This window comes from Anomaloglossus baeobatrachus, chromosome 2 (assembly GCF_048569485.1).
Source record: "Anomaloglossus baeobatrachus isolate aAnoBae1 chromosome 2, aAnoBae1.hap1, whole genome shotgun sequence".
NCBI lineage: Eukaryota > Metazoa > Chordata > Amphibia > Anura > Aromobatidae > Anomaloglossus > Anomaloglossus baeobatrachus.
Genome location: NC_134354.1, coordinates 175444954 through 175465700, shown reverse-complemented (window position 1 = coordinate 175465700; position 20747 = coordinate 175444954). Strand labels below are relative to the sequence as shown.

At 42.8% G+C, this 20747-nt stretch overlaps 1 protein-coding gene across 5 annotated transcripts in view; it reads left to right on the top strand.

Moving 5' to 3' along the window:
* The window catches only part of MID1 (midline 1), a 637342-nt gene that overhangs the window by 452714 nt on the left and 163881 nt on the right, over positions 1-20747 (top strand). For 4 of the 5 annotated variants that reach the window (XM_075335497.1, XM_075335499.1, XM_075335498.1 and 1 more), the window contains exon 2: positions 13729-14447. In XM_075335497.1, the coding sequence (XP_075191612.1) occupies positions 13785-14447 (663 nt within the window). In that variant the 5' untranslated portion in view covers positions 13729-13784. Of the gene's footprint in view, positions 1-1912; positions 2050-13728; positions 14448-20747 lie in introns of those variants that run through there. The other variant, XM_075335496.1, reaches the window with a different exon arrangement.

The following is a 20747-nucleotide window of genomic DNA, read 5'->3' as shown; positions in this document are numbered from 1 at the left end:
AAACCAAAAGCTTTCCGTGTGGTTGGATTTTTTTGCCAAGAATTATATATATCTTATGTTGTCGGCTCTACTGATCTGAGGCGGCAGCACAGACCACACTATCACTGTGTAAATTGCACAATGACAGCATGCAGGAACCAGCCCAGCCCCTGAAATGAACGTCACTGATGACTATTCTTTTCAGGGAGGAGAAAGAGGCTGTGACAGTGACGGCAGTCTCTGCCCCCTGATGATGCTTTGTTTGAGAATTCCACCCTTCACTCGGATTCTCTCACGTGAAGAGTCATCAGTTAAGTAGGGAAAAAAATCAATAGTAGTCAGGAAAGAGTAGGACATTTTTAATGCAGTCGTATAATAAATTAGTTTAGATTGGGGCAATAAATAGGGATTTAGATTGAAATTTCTTCAGGATTCGGTCCACCCTTTTAAAGTACAGAAAGTTAGTGACTATTGTAGGTGGCTGAGAGGCTGATTTTAATATTTGGAAATTGTGCTATTCATTATAAGCCCAGAAACATATTTGCGCTCAATCACTGCCATATACTACATACCTCCAGCTCTGACAACCCTTTTGATAACTTTTATATAAATATCATTTGTCATAACTAAACTACAAGGCTGTCTCCATGTCAAGATAGAAGTACAATGCATTTTATCACACTAACACACAAGCCCCACCATACATATTAGATAGCTATCTTATCTCTGTGAGAACAAAAGAGTCGGCAGTGTGAAATCGGATATGCTGAAACGATATTTCCCCCAAACAATAATTTGTCCAGGGTCCTCGTGCACATTAGTTAGTCATCCGAACTCATCGATATCTTCATATTTGGCTGACATTAGTCTAATACAGAGGTCCCCAACCATTCTGAGAGCCACATCTAGCTCTGAAAGATGGTTGGGAGCCATATTCAGCTCTGAGAGAGGTTCACGAGACTCATCCAGCCGTTGCCCCCTTCTCAGTAGTGACCATTACCAGTGTAATGACATCAAATGTTTTTCCACAGAAATCACACAGAGGCAGTGTACCAAGATCCAGGGGTACCTACCTTATCCCACTTCAGATCTACTCTTCTATTTGGGGCTACTCACAAAAGTCAACAAATTGAGACCTCCTCTTCATAGTTGTTTGCTAGACCTAGAGTTTATGCACCAAGCTGGAAGACCATCGCGAGCCACACATAACGGGCCTGCGAGCTACTTGTGGCTCTCGTGCCACAGGTTGGGGACCCCTGGTCTAATGTGTGCAGGGGGCTTAACTTTCAATGTGGGACCACTCTCTGTTCTTATTTTGTGCTTATGCCAGAACATCATTTACAACCTTCATTCTATGGCTACATTTAAGAAAGGATTATGTTAAGACTTGTTTGCTATATGTATATTATATGATATGACCCTCGTGGGGCTATATTAATGGTGTATAGACATCGAGAGCATCAGAAGTGTATGTATACTTTATATTGTCCTCCATTGTAGAGTTGCTTGTCTCCGTCTTTGTCACATTAGCATGTGCATTGGATTGGTTATGTATGTGGCTGCTGGTAGGTCCTGCATTGCTTAATATGTAAAGCATTCTGCCGGTGGCAGGTCAGCTTCCTGCTGCATTCATGGGAACTGGTGAGTTTCATTCAGCTGTGGATTAATTACAGAGAAAGCTGAGCTTATCCTACTTTCCACATCTCCATTACCAGATCTTGCCCCATACAGGTTAGAGATGCTGTAGTGAAAGAAGCTTATCCTGAGCTGCCTTTCATTCAGCTTCAGCAGGAATCTGAGAAAAGGCCTTTCTATCTGTAGCCGGACTCGGGCTGCTAGAAGTTTTGGCGGAGGTGATTGGGTGGAGCTGGCTTTCCTGGCATTGTAACACAGATTTTCCTGTTGTGATCTAATGTCAGCAGTCTCACATTAAGTAACCCAGCTCAGCACAAGGATACGTTGTGTTTCAGTAGCAGTTCCCCTCAGGACCCCTGACCTGTCAGCCCTGGGTTGCGTGGTCCCCCCTCTTGCACAATGCTCTACTTAACCGAAGCATGGCGAGATCCATCGGTGAGTATTCAATTCGATATGTCAACATCAAAAGGCTCTCTCAGGTAACAGATGTTGTGTCATTTAAGGCATGGTTGATCTAATACTCGGCTATAGTTACACTGCATATTCTTTCGTTTGAAGGTTAGTTCCTTCTCAGATTGTTTTCCATGACAAGAGTGCCTGGCAGGTCGAGGAGGAGGAAGGAACAGGTGGCAGGGCTGAGCAAAGGTTGGCATGTAGGGTGGATGATAGCGCCAAGTAGATTTTTTTTGATGAATGTTTTTTTTCCTGTTATTAGTAAGTATGTAGTGTGCCATAGTAGTTTTTTTATTTTTATTGTTTATTTTAGAACTTATATTATTTTGTATGTGTTGTATTGTAGGGTTCCAACTGTTTGTATGTTCAGAAATGTATTAAAAATGTCAAGAAGGCCAGATCACATTGTTAAATATCTATATGTAGACGCCACATGAAATAGTAGAACGAAAATTGGGATGTCTGTTAGATTGTATGTTGCCTGAAAATGCTGAGCTGTATACATTGTCACTGTGAGGTCTAGAACAAAGGAAATATGCCGTTCACAGGCCAAATAAACTCCAGCCCTCATAGCTGAGGAAATTGGTTTTGTTTGAATAAAACCTATTGATATTTCCAGGATTTATTTTTGCTTTCAAATAAAAAAAAAGGTGTAATGCAGATTTTGGCTTTACACGCTACGAGATCGCTAAAGCGATGTCGTTGGGGTCACGGAATTTGTGACGCACATCCGGCCGCGTTAGCGATGTCGTTGCGTGTGACACCTATGAGCGATTTTGAATTGTCGCAAAAACATTCAAAATCGCTAATCGGTGACATGCCTCCCTCTTCCCAATTATCATTGCTGCTGCAGTACGATGTTGTTTGTCATTCCTGTGGCAGCACACATCGCTACGTGTGACACCGCAGGAACGAGGAACCTCACCTTACCTGCGTCCACCGGAAAAGGAGGAAGGAAGGAGGTGGGCGGAATGTTCCGTCCGCTCATCTCCTTCCCTCCTTTTCTATTGGGTGGCGGTTCAGTGACGCTGCTGTGACGTCGCTGTAACGCTGAACGAACCGCCCCCTTAGAAAGGAGGCGGTTCGCCAGTCACATCGACGTTGCTGCACAGGTATGTGCGTGTGACGCTGCCGTAGCGATAATGTTCGCTACGGCAGCGATCACCACATAGCACGCCACCGACGGGGGCGAGTGCTATCGCATGCGACATCGCTAGCTGATGCTAGCGATGTCGCAGCGTGTAAAGCGGCCTTTAGCCTTTCTTCTGGGACAGCTGGATTTACATCTACCTAACCAATGGTGAGCCATAATAAAATAATTCAGCAACGCCTTTAAATTAGGTTTTTTTGTTAAATGTATTATTTTTCTACATAGCACAATTTATATATATATAAAAAAAAAAACAAGCAAAATTGAAATCTTGCAACTGGCCACTGTGACTTGTTTAGATGCATACTTCTTTTTGTTTCTGGAAATAACACCTGTACGTAGTAGCCACAATAGTTGTATCCTGAGCTAGAGAAGCTGTGGAGGGTCTGGGTATGTTCAGAGGAGGACACAAAAGATTATACAGACATTCCAGCCCGGGACTCATGGCTGATTCTTTTTGTGCGGTAAAACATTTCCCTTCCCTTTTTTTAAAAAATGTTTTACCTCAAAGAAAAAGAATAATTTGCGATCCCATGCTGAAATGTCTGTATAGTTTTTTTTACTTCCTCCCTGGCCCAGGAAATGAGGCATGATCATACCATGTCCCGTCCCTGTATGGTTAGACACGGCCATTACACTTTAATGCTATGGTGAAGAATCAACAAGTGGGACACAATTATGAAGTGGAACGAAATGTATTGCTTATTTTAAACTTTTATAAAAAATAATAAACTGAAAATTGAGTCGTGCAATATTAGGCTAGGTTCGCACACTGCATCTTTTTGACGCTGCGTTTTTGTGCGTTTTTGGCCGCTAAAAACGCACAAAAACGCACCTGCGTCGAAAAAACGCATCAAAAAACGCATGCGTTTTTGCCGCGATTTGGTGCGTTTTTGATCTCTGCGTTTTGCTGCATTTTTACAATGCATTGCATGAGGGGAAAACGCAGAAAAACGCAGGAAAGAACTGACATGTCCATTTTTTTTTTTTTTAACTCAAAAACGCAGGTAAAAAAAACAGATGTGTGCGGACAGCAAAAATGAAAACTCATAGACTATGCTGGGGAAGCAAAGTCCTGCAGTTTTAAGGCCAAAAACGCACCCGAAAAACGTGCAAAAACGCAGCGAAAAACGCTTTGTGCGCACATAGCCTTATTCATCCCCTTTAAGTTAATACTTTGTAGCGCCACCTTTTGCTGCGATTACAGCTGAAGGTCACTTGGGGTATGTCTCTATCAGTTTTGCACATCGAGAGACTGAAATTCTTGCCCATTCTTCCTTTGCAAACAGCTGGAGCTGAGTGAGGTTGGATGGAGAGTGTTTGTGAACAGCAGTTTTCAGCTCTTTCCACAGATTCTCGATTGGATTCAGGTCTGGACTTTGACTTGGCCATTCTAACACCTGGATACGTTTATTTGTGAACCATTCCATTGTAGATTTTGCTTTATGTTTTGGATCATTGTCTTGTTGAAAGACAAATCTCCATTCATCACAGTACATCATTCATGCCTGGGAGCTCCGGGCAATTGGTTGTGGGTGAAATTTGGAGGAGTAAGGTGGGGACTGGTAAATATGAAACATGACTAGAGGAGCAGGCTTGAACACCAGACAGAATGATGGCGGTAGCAGGCAGACGAAAATGCTCAGTTTTGGAGCTGCTCAGTCTTCTGATAGTGGCTGCAGCCAGGTACTAAATTTCCGCCTCCCATTGAAATCAATAGGAGGCGGATGTACAGTATCTAGCTGCTGCTGCTATCAGAAGATGGGGCAGCTCTGGAACTGAGCGTTTCTGGCTGCTGCTGCCGGGGCTGGGAACATCTGATTAGTGGTGTGCGGGGATATCGGACCCCGGCCAATCAGACATTGATGACCTATCCTAAGGAAAGGTCATCATTGTTAAAGTAGTGGCAACTTCTTTAACTCTTTACGTGGCACATTTAAAAAAATATATATATTTTGTTGCTTTTGTCGCATCTGAAAGAACAGAGATGGGCCTGATGCAGAGATTATCTTTTCACCTATTACCCTGAAGTGGCAGATTAGCATGGTACATCGTTTTATGATGTCTGTGTAGTCACAAACAATCTGTCCTTCCTCCTAACATACTCGTTTTTCACAATTTCGCTGTTTAATCTGTTATTACTTCTGGAAATGTTTGAATAAGGCTGGGGCCACACGAGGCACTAGTGCGATGCTCGCATGATACTCGGCTCACGCTGGCAGTACAGCAGGAGCCGAGTGTCATGAGAGTGTCCCTGCGACTGAGGTCCGACTGTGCGATTGGACCTCAGCTGTGGGGGCGGGCCGGCACTGAGGAGGGACGGGTCAGTGCTGCGGAGGAGAGGGCCGGCATGGAGGAGGGGAGGGAGGGATTTATCTCCCTCTCTCCTCTGTAGCCGACTATTACGATTCTTGCTCTGCAATTGCGGTACACCGGTGTTCCACGAGTGCAGTGCAATTTTTCTCTCGCCCCATATACTTGAATGGGTGCGAGAGAAAGACTCTCGCATTACAGTCGCAGCATGCTGCGATTATTTTCTCGGTCCGATTAGTGCTCATGTGCGCTGACACACAGGCTAATATTGTTCCGAGTGGAATGCAATGTTTTATCGCACTCCACTCGCACCGATTTTCTCGCCGTGTGTCATAGGCCTAAATTGACAACTCGATGGTACCATACCCCATTCTCAAAGTGTGACCCAAAACCCACCCTGGCACTGTCAGCACTAAGTGGATACTATCTGACTGTATAGCCACTCAACCCATTGATAAGGGGAATGTAACTCCCCGTGGTCAATTTATTTCTGTACCACCAGTAGGAATAGGAAAGGACTGCACAATGCAGAAAGAGAATATTGCCGAGTCGTTATTACATAAGAAATGCAAGTCCTTAAAACAGGCATGGTGTGAAAACCTGACAAGTAATTGAGAAATTGAAGCAAAATTTAAATGGCCATTGCCCCAATGACGTTCACATGGTAGTGTATACAGAGCTGTTTGTTTTATCATTAAACATTAAAACATAATGTCCTATAACTTTCTTTAAGGTGTATAGAAGTTTTGAATACCCTACACAAATGCAAAATTGTTAAATGCTGTATGAAGTGCCAAATTAAGGGCTCATGTACACAAACCTCTTATAATTAATAAGCGTTGCTTGGAACGCTTGTTTCCATATAATCATGCAGTCCCAGCAGGCTGTCGATTACCTGAGGAACGAGCAAAATGCTTTTTCCATCAGGTGAAATTATTTTTAAGCTTGCTTTAAGGCTATGTGCGCACGTTGCGTACAGTCACTGCAGAAATTTCTGCAGCGATCTGAAGAGCACATGTGCGCTTTAAATCGCTGCAGAAATGTCCGTAGTGAAAAAAAAAAAAAAGCCGATTCCATGCGCTCTGCCTGCAGCTCCTGCCATAGACAGAGCAGGAGCTGTCGGCAAAGCGCACGGAAGACGTGACATGTCACTTCTTAGAACGCAGCGCTTCGGCAGAAGCCGAAGCGCTGCGCTCTAAAACGCCACGTGCGCACGGCCCCTGCACAATCTCCATAGACTGTGCAGGGGACGCAGGACGCATGCAGTTACTCTGCGCTACAATGCGCAGCGTAACTGCATGTATTTACGTAACGTGCGCACATAGCCTAAAAATCATTGTTCTCGACAGCACCTCATTTTGTGTAAACAGGACTTGAGCTGCCGAGAACAATGTCAGTCTATATGCAGCGTACATGGTATTCTGTGTGCACGGGGAGCTGTTATGACTGTCAATGGGTAAATATATAGCCAATTGGCAGAGGTCTAAGGTTGCAAGTAGACATGTATAAATGCTTTCTAACGGTTCAGTCACAATGTAAGATAATCGTGAACGAGCGTTCTTAATACTTGTTTCATGATTATCTTGCAGTGTAAACAGGCTGCCGATCAGCTGATGAACCAGCAAATTGCTTACTCATCTGGTGAATGATCTTTTTGAGCAGCACAAAAGCTCATCATTCTCAGCGGTGCATCGTCCTGTGTAAACTCGCTCTTCCGAGAACTTTGGCAGCTTCTGCGCAATGATCAAACTATTACAGATTGCTCAGTGCACATTGTTTATTACGGTCTGCCAGTGTAAACAGACTATAAAACCACCATCAATTGGTACAAGCTTTCCAATCTAGTGCTGCCGCAGACACGGATCCGTAGACTTACAACATGATGGAAGTTAGAATCCTACTCCAGTTTTAAAACCTCGGATGCCACTACTAGGATATGAGAAGGAAAGGGGGAAACAATGCAGTAAAATCATTCTTGGTCTCATTTTATTAAGCATAAATGTATTCTCGGCTTCCACATTCCCCTCATTCTTCCTCTTGAGTGTCGTAATGGCAGTGAGGGATTGTGATGAATACGGCTATTTTTAGGATTGGGCTCCGTGAGATCTTTGTCTTTTGTTTTCCTAGTGAATACCCCTGTTATCATAATAGGGGCGATCTAAAATAAGAACTACGATAGGATCTAAACTACAGGGCTTTTTTGTTCTTTATTATTGTGCGCTTGTTGCTCTGAATGGTTTGTGATCTTTATACAAAATGTTGTATTAGTCAAAAGGATCATGGTTTTCTTATTCAATTATGATTAAAGGTATTATAGTGATTTTACCGCAAAATGCTGCACCTGTTTAGGGTGAAAGGATGTGTTATCCAAGTGGGGGACAATGAGAATTGGTATAAAGCTACTCATACAAGGAGAAGGTGTTGGCCAAACGTTCGTTAAGCAGAGAACTCTCCTAACTTCGTCGTATACAAAAACACTGAGGTTGGTCGAGTGTTCATATGTTGTCACTGGGGAGAGGAGAAAGCCGCTGGTAGAGGTGTCTTATCTCCCTTAAAAAACAAAAAGAAAAGCATTGAAATACCGCCTTGCTGATCCTTTCCTATCCAAGCATTGTCTGTCGGGGCAGAGTCGGAAGACCTTAACTTTTGGATAGCAGTGGTTTGATGATTTCAACCAAAACATTGTGGGGTGAATCAACATCCGTTTTTCGTGACTAATGACAGATGTTTCTGGAAAGAAGTTGACCACATTTAACATTTTCAAGTTTCTGAGAGCAGCTTGATGTAGAGTAAAGGCCGCTTTACACGCAGCGATATCAGTACCGATATCGTTAGCATTCGTACCCAACCCCGTCGGTTGTGCGTCACTGCCTGTGGCGCACAATATCGCTCGGACCCGTCACACTACTTACCTGCCTAGCGACGTCGCTGTGACCGGCGAATCGCCGCCTTTCTAAGGGGGCGGTTCGTTCGCCGTCACAGCGACGTCACTAAGCTGCCACCCAATAGAAGCGGAGGAGCGGAGATGAGCGGAACAAACATTCCGCCCACCTCCTTCCTTCCTTCCTCATTGCGGGCAGCCATAGGTACGAGGTTGTTCCTCGTTCCTGCGGTGTCACACATAGCGATGTGTGCTGCCACAGGAACGACAAACAACCTGCGTCCTGTAACAGCAACGATATTTGGGAAATGAATAGCGTGTCAACGATCAACAATAAGGTAAGAAAATTTGCTCGTCAACGGTCGTTCGGGCATTTCACACGCAACGACGTCGCTAACGAGGCCGGATGTGCGTCACGAATTCCGTGACCCCAACGACATCGCGTTAGCGATGTCGTTGCGTGTAAAGCGGCTTTAAGAGACCCAGATTCCAGCGATGTGTCACTTACTGAGCTGCTTGATATCATTTCGTTTAAATCCCTGTTTTCTCTGCTGTAGATCTAGCAGGTCTCAGAATGCTGAGCGCTGTATAACCCCACCCACACCAGTTATTGCCAGCTTTTTGCCCATGCACAGTGTACACAGCTGCCTATCAGTGGTGTGTGCAGGGTTATATAGAGCTCATGAATATGCTTGACTACCAGGCAGAAGGTTTACTAGTCCTCTAATGATAATCTCCAGCTGATAAAACAGTGATTTTATCAGGACTACCCTAAGCAGCTTAGTAAGTGACACATCACTGGAATCAGGATCTCTGTCTGTACATTATTCTGCTCTCAGAATAGGTGGTAGAAACCCACTGACAGATTCTCTTTAAAGTACCCAAATGCATTTGGCATCATGAACTATGAACCTACAAAGACTAGAAACATCTTGATTTTGATGTACACCTGGCAGCTCAGCTGCTCCTATAAAGATTACCTACTACTCCAAGGATTTATTTGGGAAATTGACTGTGGGTTCTTGAATCTCAGAAGTGCAATTTCCACTGACAATGTCTAAATGTACCTTTGGCTGATACCATTAATAAAATTTATGACCATGTGCAATATAAAATTGTCAGTATACAGGAAAGAGAAATAAGACCATCGACCATCGTAATATTTGCTTCAGATTTTGCTTCTATACTTTCCAATTTTGACCAATTTTTCATCAGTTTTCTGTCATTTTCATAAAAGAACTTGACTGATAAATGCAGAAAACTAAGAAAATACTGCCAGCCTTTTCAGTTTTTGACAATATTGTGGTCTTCAGAAGTGGCCCAGACCTGGGTTGTCAGAGGTAAAAGGGGTTAGGCAGGTAAAGAAAAGTGAAATGTGAATTTTTTGTCACTTGATAAAATGCCAAAAAACTACTGATCATTGCTTAAAATTATTCCTCGTGTGCAGAAAATCCAACACTGTGTCCTTTTTAACGTAGAATTAAAGTTTACAATATAAAGTATTGATAAAGTTTACAGTGATTAGGCCATATGACGTGTAATGATGAAACCCTAATTATAGATACTACATTTAGCCAAAAGAAAGACTTGAGATGCTGCAGCCTCCCATACACATTAGATTTACGTTGGCTGAATCTGCCGATATCGACAAGTTAGATTGACAATTTAATGTGTATGGGGACCCCAACATATTATAGTTAGGGGTGTTGAGCATTCGGCATGTTTAATTTTGGACTGCCTTTCCTTTTGATCTCCCTTAGATTAGCTGCCACCTGAGAACACTGGCAATGACCTTCTCCTAGAGAACACCGTAGCACTCCGGTCTGTGAGAGTCAGGCGAGATGGCAGTCGGCAAAACGATTGGCCAAACCCTTGTTCGGCCCACATCTATATAAAGTTTATGGGGGGCTTTTGTATTACTAGGATCAAGTGAAGTCAAAGATTAAAGTGGTTGTCCATTGAAGATAAGTCATCACTAGAGATGAGAGAACCCGACAGTGAAGTTCGGGGTTCGTACCCAACACAGACATTACAAAATCAGTGTCCGAGTTCAGAATTCAGGTGCTTTACATATGCTGATCACTCGATTGAGCATCGCTGTGCTCAGGTACGTTTGGTGCTCAGTCCAGTGAGAGCCACTTGCAGTGTTTGAAAGGCTTGTACTGGGGGAAAAAACAGTATTATCGGATGTAGTGTATACAAAAGAAAAACGCCCACCTGCCTCCGTAAGTGATCTGTTTATGGCTGCCTGTATGGACGGAGAGACAAATTGCCTAATCAGTGACTTCTAATGGTTCTCAGTTCAAGCCCGGTTTGCGAACAGAACTTTAAAGCCACCCTAATGTAAACGGGTCCACTTGTCTTTAGTTATCACCTATCCACTGGAAAGGTGACAGCTTATTGATTGGTGATAGTCTGACCACTTAGACCTCCACCAATTTATTAATTGTTTTTTTTCCTTTTTTGTTGATAGGTAATCCCTTTTCTGAACAACCACTTTAATTTGAAATGTATTGCTTGGCACACCACCTACTTGGCAGACATCCTACTTGACACACCACCTACTTGGCACACCACCTACTGGGAACACTAACCACTGATAATGTCATGTTCTCTAGAATTATTGCACACTAAATAGTAAGAAGGGTTCTGAGTTTTGGGATAGACATTAAAGTGTTAAAATCTACTTTTCTCCAAACTTTGTTCCCATTGTTGATTTTGGCAATTGTTCTCCTCGATTGTTGAAAGATACATGCTATTAAGGAATGCATAATATAGAAAGGAATGTCCCATATTTCTTTAAGGATGCCTTCCTCTGATGAGCAGATGTGCCGCGTGTATATATTACTTCCACCTGTGGATTAAAATCAACTGTTTATAATGCAGTGGGGATAAATGAGATGGCATATGACCGGAAACTGTTGCATCACCATACTGTACAATGAATTGTCCTGGTTTCTATAGGCATAGCACTAGGATTTACAGTCTTCTGCCCGGTGATTTTTAAATACTATACATTTGATTGCTTTGATGAAGTCTATAGACTTCAGGAGACAATTATACACCAAATGAGTTCATGGTGTGCCCTATGTAATATAAACTACCAAAGACATTCAATGTAGACACATTGGTAACTGTGAAAATTGAAACCACAGAGAAGTTGAAGGATCCAAATCCTGTCCCATTGCCCTTGAGATCCCTCAGTGATATGGAGACAGACATTTATGGTAGCCTCCAAGCTCACATCTATGTTGTGAGTTCCTTTTTTTCATATTTTGGTAGGAACAGGAAAAAAAACGGTGATAGATGAGACACAACTGTCAGCAATGGTGCCCAAAAGACGTAAGTGACTTACAGCAGGAGTCCCCATCCTATGGCTTATAGGTCAGGTAAAGAGAAAACCGGTTTAAATGCCGCGCTAAAAACCACTGATGTTGTAGATGAAAAAGATTTCCTTTATTTCATAATTCTACGCGTTTCAGAGACATCTCCGTCTCCTTCCTCAGGAAAATAAATCATATCATATATGAGTCACCGGTGGCTTGGGAGCCACCGGTGACTCACGGGCCTGTAGTATGTGGTTCATGGCTGTATTCCAGATTGATGCATAAGCACCAGGTCTAGCAAAAAGCTATGAAGAGCAGGTCTCCAAATAGTGACCTTTGTGAGTAGCCCCACACTGATTAGCAGATCTGAATCTGGGTATGGTAGGAACCCGTGGATCTTGGTATACTGCCTTGATGTCATTTCTGTGGAAAACCTTTGGCTGTCATTGTACTGGTAATGTTGGTTTCAGGGTGTCACTACTGTGAGAGAGAGGTAGCTGGATGAGGCTTGCGTTCTTTGAGCTGAATGTGGCTCACGACTCCTTTCTAAGCTGAATGTGGCTCGAGACCCTCTAAGCCAAATGTGGCTCATGACCCTTTGAGCTAAATGTGGCTCGCGACCCTCTTTGGGAGCTGAATGTGGCTCTCATGGTCAGAAAGGATATGGACCTCTGACTGATTTATCGGTTCCTTCAAGGTTCCACTGAGATTGTCATTGCTTGGCTTACAAAATTACCAGTTCAACCTATCCCTCAATGTAAACATGAACCCACATATTAAGTCCGATAGTATAAATTATTTCTGTTCAGATTTACTTAAGCATTGACAATTCCTTAACTAAAGTGTCATCACAAAATGCTTTAGGTGCGATTAGTGTAAATAAGATCTTTCTGTAGATTTTTGTTTTGTAGTGAGAAGTTGAATTAATCCTGATTTTTTTTTTTTTGTATATTTTGGAAAGTATTATAATGTGTTATCCTGTGATTTGTTTATTGTTTCTAATATTCCCCAAAGGCTGTCAAGAGCAGTGGATTAAAAAAAATCCTATTACTATATTATCTGCCGTGGGTGAATTGCTGGGAAGTCATTGAGCAATGGTTTATTATCCAAGCTGCTACTAATGAGCGTAAACTTTAACGACCCATCGTTTTGTATTTTTTTTGTTTTTGTTTTGTGCGCTCCGCGACTCATTGAACACGGACGTAGTTCCTAAACTTCACAGCGTACAGTGTTGCAGCTGTGCGGCCTGAATTTGTCCAAGGACAGGAACAACAAAGCCAATGTATGTGGTTCTGAGAGAAGGTACATCTCGCTGAGTGTGAAGCATCGTTTTTGCTTCTGCTTCACCGACTTGTCAACCCAAAGCAGCAATGAGCCCATGACGAGAGCAGAGGCAGGGAGAGCTGCGGAGGGCGACTCGACAAAGCCATTCCTCACTCTCCAACTGGAAAGCATTGCAGAAAATATGGCTCCAGTTATTTCATATTACACGTGTGAAACAGCTTTTCACAGCAAAGCAGATTTAAGTGTTTCTCGTTCACAAAAGATGGTCCAGGTATGAACCAGTTACTAATTTACGTGAAGATTTTTTTCCATTTCATATATGGTGAATTTCACTATAGCGGCATCCTAGTCAACTGGTTTAACCCCTCATATGTCTTTAAAGACTTACAGAGAAAATGTCAATTAGATGGTTTAGTTACCAGAAAAGTCTTGGAAAAAAATGAGCTTTGTGTTTTTATTTGTTGATTTTGACCTTGATAATTGGGGCATCACCAAAGTGTATTTAACGATAGCATATGTGTAGCTACTTGAGTAATTGTTCTTTTCCCAATTAGCCAGGAGACCGTGCAAGTCTATGAACAAAACCGGAGCAAATTGCTAGTAGAGTGTCTACTATGGACATTTTGGATTGTAATACTAAAATTAATGTTGACAACCCCCCATGGTTGACCCCTCTCGCTTAATCAAATTTTATAATGTGCTTTCAGATAGCTGATCAGCTTTCCTGGATTTCGCTGACGACACAGGAAAGCTTTGCTTGAAGATGGAAACACTGGAGTCGGAACTGACCTGCCCTATCTGTCTGGAGCTGTTTGAAGACCCACTGCTGCTGCCTTGCGCTCACAGCCTCTGTTTCAACTGTGCGCATCGCATCCTGGTCTCCCACTGTGCCAACAACGAATCCGTAGAATCCATTAACGCCTTCCAGTGCCCCACCTGCCGTTATGTCATCACACTCAGTAAGCGTGGTTTAGACGGACTCAAGAGGAACGTGACTTTGCAGAATATCATCGACAGGTTTCAGAAGGCATCTGTGAGTGGGCCTAATTCCCCTAGTGAGACACGTCGAGAGCGGACATACGATACCAACAACAGCATGACTTCCAGCGAGAAAGTACTTTGCCAGTTCTGTGACCAGGACCAGGCACGAGAGGCCATAAAAACATGCGTGACTTGCGAAGTGTCTTATTGTGATGACTGCCTAAAGGCAACTCACCCAAATAAGAAGCCATTCACTGGCCATCGTTTGATTGAACCTATCCCCGACTCCCACATCAGAGGGTTAATGTGCCTGGAACACGAGGATGAGAAAGTTAACATGTATTGTGTGACGGATGACCAACTAATATGTGCCTTGTGTAAATTGGTTGGGCGGCATCGGGATCATCAGGTTGCTGCTCTAGCGGATCGATACGACAAGTTGAAGGTAGGAGCTTCATCAATGAAGGGTGCTCGGATTACCTCTAGGCACTTATTTCATAACTCATTATGTCAATATGGTGTAGGCTTGCACAAACGTGGAAGAAGGAACTTACTTTTGGTAATCTTAATGTATTGATGAACCATTAATATCTATTAACTCTTAGATCATTTTTATTTTATAAGGTTAAATGCTTTTTAGGTGTATTATTGAAAGGAGGGTTGACGAGTTAAGGCTGATTTGGTTATAAGGAACCACTTCAGTTGAAGCTTTTGCAACCAACCATTCTAGATTCTTTGAACTTACATGACATTTTCGTGATAGGTAAGGTCATCTTAAAGACTTGGCTTAGAAATAGATGAGAACCTGTACTGTCATTTATATTTCTCCGTTATTGTCACGGACATGAATTACTAATAATTTCCCATTTGCTAGCTTGCCATGGTGCATTAGCCGGATGAGCTCCTCATTCATTCCTATACAAACAGGTGGAACCTCCTAATCACAGCATTAGAAAGTGTAGCGTGCCCGGCTCTTTGTGATTGTCTAAATTAACGTCACATTTTCCGAGCTGTAATTATGATGTGAAATTACAGTAACGCATTTCTGTGTCATAAATAACTGTCTGGAATCTTTTTCTTTTCTATTCCTGGGCATTGGGCTCTGTTAATTATGTACACTCTATCAAAGTACCGTTGCTAATTATTTTAATAGAAGATCATCCTTCATTAGACAGGGAACAAAGGGAGTCTGTGCAATCTTTTTTTCCCCCTTTCACACGGGTGGAAAAAGGATGTTTTTTTTCTTTACCCAGAATATCATGTCATATCACAAAAAAAAGTGAATTTAAGCAAAAGGCGACTTTTTCTAATTCTGACAAGTTTGACTTCACTCTGTATATAGAAGCCATTTCTGCCATGCGTTATACATTTAGAGCTATCAATTAGGGCTCACAGGTGGCTCAAATGTACATGGTCGGGCTGTTTCGTGAGGGCTAGTGAAACATATGTTGCTCATTTTGAGGACCCGAATGTCTTCCCAAGCTCTATGAATAAATAAACTTGGTAATTTCACAGATAGAATTAGCCTGTTATGCTGAGGTAGTTGCCCCAGGGCTGGAGGGGAGTCAAATATGTCGGGTTAGCGATGACTTGCCAATTCCTCACGTGGATGGAACTTTTAATCATCTGACAAGTTTATGACACTTGAGCTTAAATCAATAGATTTTCTGTACTATTGAATTTTTTTTAGTTTTTACAAAAAAATGGGTACATTTTCGTCCTGGATTATATGGAGTTCATAGTATGCCATCTAGATACAACAGGTTCACACACCATTGGCTCTTGAGTAGAGATCAGCGAATACGAACTATAAAGTTTGGTGTTTGTACCGAACACTTGGTGTCCGGGATTCGAACCTGTATACGGTCTTTTAAAAAAAAGTCTATATCCGAGGTCAGGTTCTGTACGTATGCTAACCACTTGATTGGGTGCTCGGATACCCTCCAAGCTCGGCCCAATGAGAGCCGCTTGTAGTCTCTGAATGGCTCTCACTGTGAGTCAAAACAACATTTTTGGTGTCCCCCCGCAAAAAAAATGCCCTCCACTGGAAATTTTCTGTTTATGGCTGGATGCATGTGGGTGGAGAGCCGAGCTGCCCAATCATTGATTTCCATTATACTCTGTACTCGTGTCGAGCCTGTAAGTTCGAGTGCTCATTGACTTATATGGGATTCGGGGGTCTTGGAATAAGTTCAGGTCAAGTCTGGGTCCTGAATCGAACTAAAGTCCGGCCGAACCCAAACATACACGGGTCCACTCAGCTCTATTCTTGAGAAATCCTTTGGCTGATATAACATTACACTATGGAGAAAAATATTCAGACTTAACTTGCATAATGAGCTTGGTTCCTAGTACAAAGGTGAACTTCTTAAACTCCAGTTATACAATGCTTCAAAGCTCTCATGAACCATTTCCAAAAATATGGCACTTAATTCATAACAGAAAATTGAAAACATTTTTGTACTAAATGTTCTTGAACTTTTCTTGGAAGCTTGGAAAAGTTGGAAGCAACATTACAGTACATTTTAGGAGTTAAATTGGCTTTTTAATGGCCGGTTAATAAGTATCACAGACATCAATGGAAACCCAAAGATGTTAGGTTCCATTGAACATCTCGGGGTGGTGCTTACTTGGGTTCTGAGATTTGTCTGATCTAATCTTTAATTCAACATCTCCCATTACCTGTATATGTAAAAAATTATATATATTGGTAGCAGATGGCCAATTGTCATTTTTTTTTTCTCATTCAGTACAAATTCTAGATTTTACACATTTGAGAAGACGTTCACTCTACTTGAAAAGACAAATCTCTTAATAACTTTCATAGAAAATAACCCAACAGATAGAACCAAGCTATATGTTTGTCGGCTTGATGGTTACATGATTGCTCCATTATTGTATTTCTGTGCATATGACTTTTGGGAGAATATAGACATGGGCTAATAGTATTCATTAGCCCAAGCTGACTTTGCAAACGTACACTGTGTGCAGAATTATTAGGCAAGTTGTATTTTAGAGGATTTTTTTATTATTGATCAACAACTATGTTTTCAATCAACCCAAAAGTCTCATAAATATCAAAGCTTATTATTTTTGGAAGTTGGAGTGTTTTTTTTTTTTTTTAGATTTGGCTATCTTAGGAGGATATCTGTTTGTGCAGGTAACTATTACTGTGCAGAATTATTAGGCAACTTAATAAAAACCAAATATATTCCCATCTCACTTGTTTATTTTCACCAGGTAAACCAATATAACTACACAAAATGTAGAAATAAACATTTCTGACATGCAAAAACAAAACCCAAAAAAATTAGCGACCAATATAGCCACCTTTCTTTATGATGACCTCCAACAGCCTACCATCCATAGATTCTGTCAGTTGCTTGATCTGATTATGATCAACATTGCGTGCAGCAACCACCACAGCCTCCCAGATACTGTTCCGAGAGGTGTACTGTTTTCCCTCCCTGTAGATCTCACATTTTATGAGGGACCACAGGTTCTCTATGGGGTTCAGATCAGGTGAACAAGGGGGCCATATCATTATTTTTTCATCTTTTAGACCTTTACTGGCCAGGCATGGTGTGGAGTAGTTGGATGCATGTGATAGAGCATTGTCCTTCATGAAAATCATGTTTTTCTTGAACGAAACCGACTTCTTCCTGTACCACTGCTTGAAGAAGTTGTCTTCCAGAAACTGGCAGTAGGTCTGGGAGTTGAGCTTCACTCCATCCTCAACCCGAAAAGGTCCCACAAGTTCATCTTTGATGATACCAGCCCATACCAGTACCCACCTCCACCTTGCTGGTGTCTGAGTCGGAGTGGAGCTCTCTGCCCTTTACTGATCCTGAGCCTCTGGCCCATCCATCTGGCCCATCAAGAGTCACTCTCATTTCATCAGTCCATAAAACCTTTGAAAAATCAGTCTTAAGATATTTTTTGGCCCAGTCTTGACGTTTTATCTTATGTTTCTTGTTCAAAGGTGTTGGTTTTTCAGCCTTCCTTACCTTGGCCATGTCCCTGAGAATGGCACACCTTGTGCTTTTTGATACTCCAGTAACGTTGCAGCTCTGAAATATGGCCAAACTGGTGGCAAATGGCATCTTGGCAGCTTCACGCCTGATTTTCCTCAATTCATGGCAGTTGTTTTGCGCCTTTTTTGCCCAACACGCTTCTTGCGACCCTGTTGGCTATTTGCCATGAAACGCTTGATTGTTCGATGATCACACTTCAAAAGTTTGGCAATTTCAAGACAGCTGCATCCCTCTGCAAGACATCTCACAATTTTGGACTTTTCAGAGCCCGTCAACTCTCTCTTCTGACCCATTTTGCCAAAGGAAAGGAAGTTTGCTAATAATTAAGGGCACCTTATGTAGGGTGTTGATGTCATTACACCACACCCCTCCTCATTACAGAGATGCACATCACCTGATTTACTTAATTGGTAGTTCTCTCTCAAGCCTATACAGCTTGGAGTAGGACAACATGTATAAAAAGTATCATGTGATGAAAATACTCATTTGCCTAATAATTCTGCACACAGTGTATATGTTGGCTACCCGTAAAACTGATGGCTAGTTGTTACATGTACATGAACATACCATTAAACATTCTCTCCAGGTGACCAATACAAGATTCAGTTTTCCTAAGTTGTGGCACTACCTGCATCTGACTTTCTAGGAATGTGTACTAGATATCTTCCCTTGAAAGCTGCCTGACTAGAACGGCAAAATTCTTGGACACCTTCTTAGAATTCCTTCAAGTAGGAAAATTTAATTTTGTTATACAAAATATAAAGTCAACCCACTTTTCCCATGTTACAAGAGGAAAATTTTTGTACGTTTTTTCTATTATTATATACGTTATGCGTTGATGTGCCATGGGAACGTCTGCCGGAGTGGGAGCCGGTCTTGGAGCGTAACCCTCCACTCTGCTTGTAAAGGTTTTGGATCGAGGTCGTCTTTATGTGACAACCCCTTTAAGTACCAGACAGTGAAATTGTCGGTTACGGTAAAGCCGGCTGTCCGCCTGCATTATTTATCAGGACTGCTTTCTTGGGAGCGGGTGCTCCATTTTCTTCTACAACTTTACTCTGTTTTGTGAATAATCAGTGTCCTCATTACACATTTTAGTGAATAAAAAAAAATGCTGCCTAAAAAAAATAAGTATAATCTGCTGGATTTGATACAATTTCTATATTGACCGTTATATCTACAGACATTACATGGTGTTGGGAAATGAGCCGTTGTAGACTGTCTGAACATCTAAGCTTGACTCCTCCGCTAAATCATCATTTCCCTGAATGCCTAAATCCCACATTTCACTTTTCACGAGGCTCCTGGGACAGACAGCTGGGTGCCTCATGCCCCGGGGTGCACGGCTGTTTGTGAGGAGCTGACTGTACATGTGGCTTTCAGCAAGCGCACGTTCCGTTTTCTGGCTTGCCGAGTGGATATTCATGTAACCTCTCACTGGGTATCTGTCAGACGGATGGCACAGATGCCTAGAAAGGTGGAAGACAAATAGTCTGAGCACAAAGCACATAATCGATGCTCCGAGATCAGCCTGCCAACCGGGGACGGCGGGATACACATGCTCCCTTGCCACTTAGGCTTTGTGTATGGACCTGGCACATAGTATTTCTAAAGGCAGTGGTAAAAACTGCTAAATATTTTACACACCCTGCTAAATGTGTGGATGTCTCCATAGGATTGCCAAGACTGTAAGAGTCTCTGGATATGTGGCACTTACATAACTGCAGATATAAGTAGGACTGTACAGAGCACTAAACTCCTATCAGCCTTGAACTTGCTTTGCTTTTCTTTTACTGATCTTTAATTACCGTTGTTTATTTGCCTTCAGTAATGGTTTTACAATTTTGTTTGTTTTCTATCACTAGTTTAGTGGATATTAAAGGGAACCTGTCATCAGAAATTTAGCTATAAACCTAAAAGTTTCCCCCTCTGCAGCTCGTGGGCTGCATTCTAGCAATGTTCCTCTAGTTTTTCTGGCCCCTTTTTATACCAAAATAAACACTTTATAAACTTGTACCTTTTCGTATGTAAATTTCGTAAATTATCCATGGGGCGGGCTCTCTGGTGTCCGTTACCGTCCTCCTGCCGATTTACGCCGCCCCCGAACGCTGAATTTCAAACCTCAGGACGCCGCCCCTGGGCGCCCGAGATCCCGCGCATGCGCTGTACCACTGTAGCGGGACGGTGCACTGCGTGCACGTGACCGCTGGTGACATTTTGCGCAGGCACGAGGTTATAGGCGGTGCTGTGAATGTCATCAGCAAGTGCCGCCCATAACCTCGTGACCGCACTTTCCCCTCTTCCTCCAGCGTTCTGCGCAAGCGCTCGCTTGCCAGATGACCCGACGTCACCTCTTTCCCATCTTGCCCTGCTGCAGGGTAAGATGGGAAGGAGGTGACGTCGGGTCATCTGGCCAGCGTGCGCTTGCGCAGAACGCTGGAGGCAGTGGGGACAGCGCGTCCACGAGATTATGGGCGGGCACTTGCGATGCAATCACAGCGCCGCCCATAACTCGTACCTGTGCCACACGTCACCAGCAGTCCTGGCGTGGGCGGCACCTCGGGCGCAGTGGGCGGCGTCCTGATGTACGAAATGGAGCGTGGGGGGACGGCGTCAATGTGCAGGAGGGACAGCAACAGACGCCAGAGAGCCCGCCCCCATGGAAAATTTACAAGATTTTCATACCAAAAGGTACAAGTTTATAAAGTATT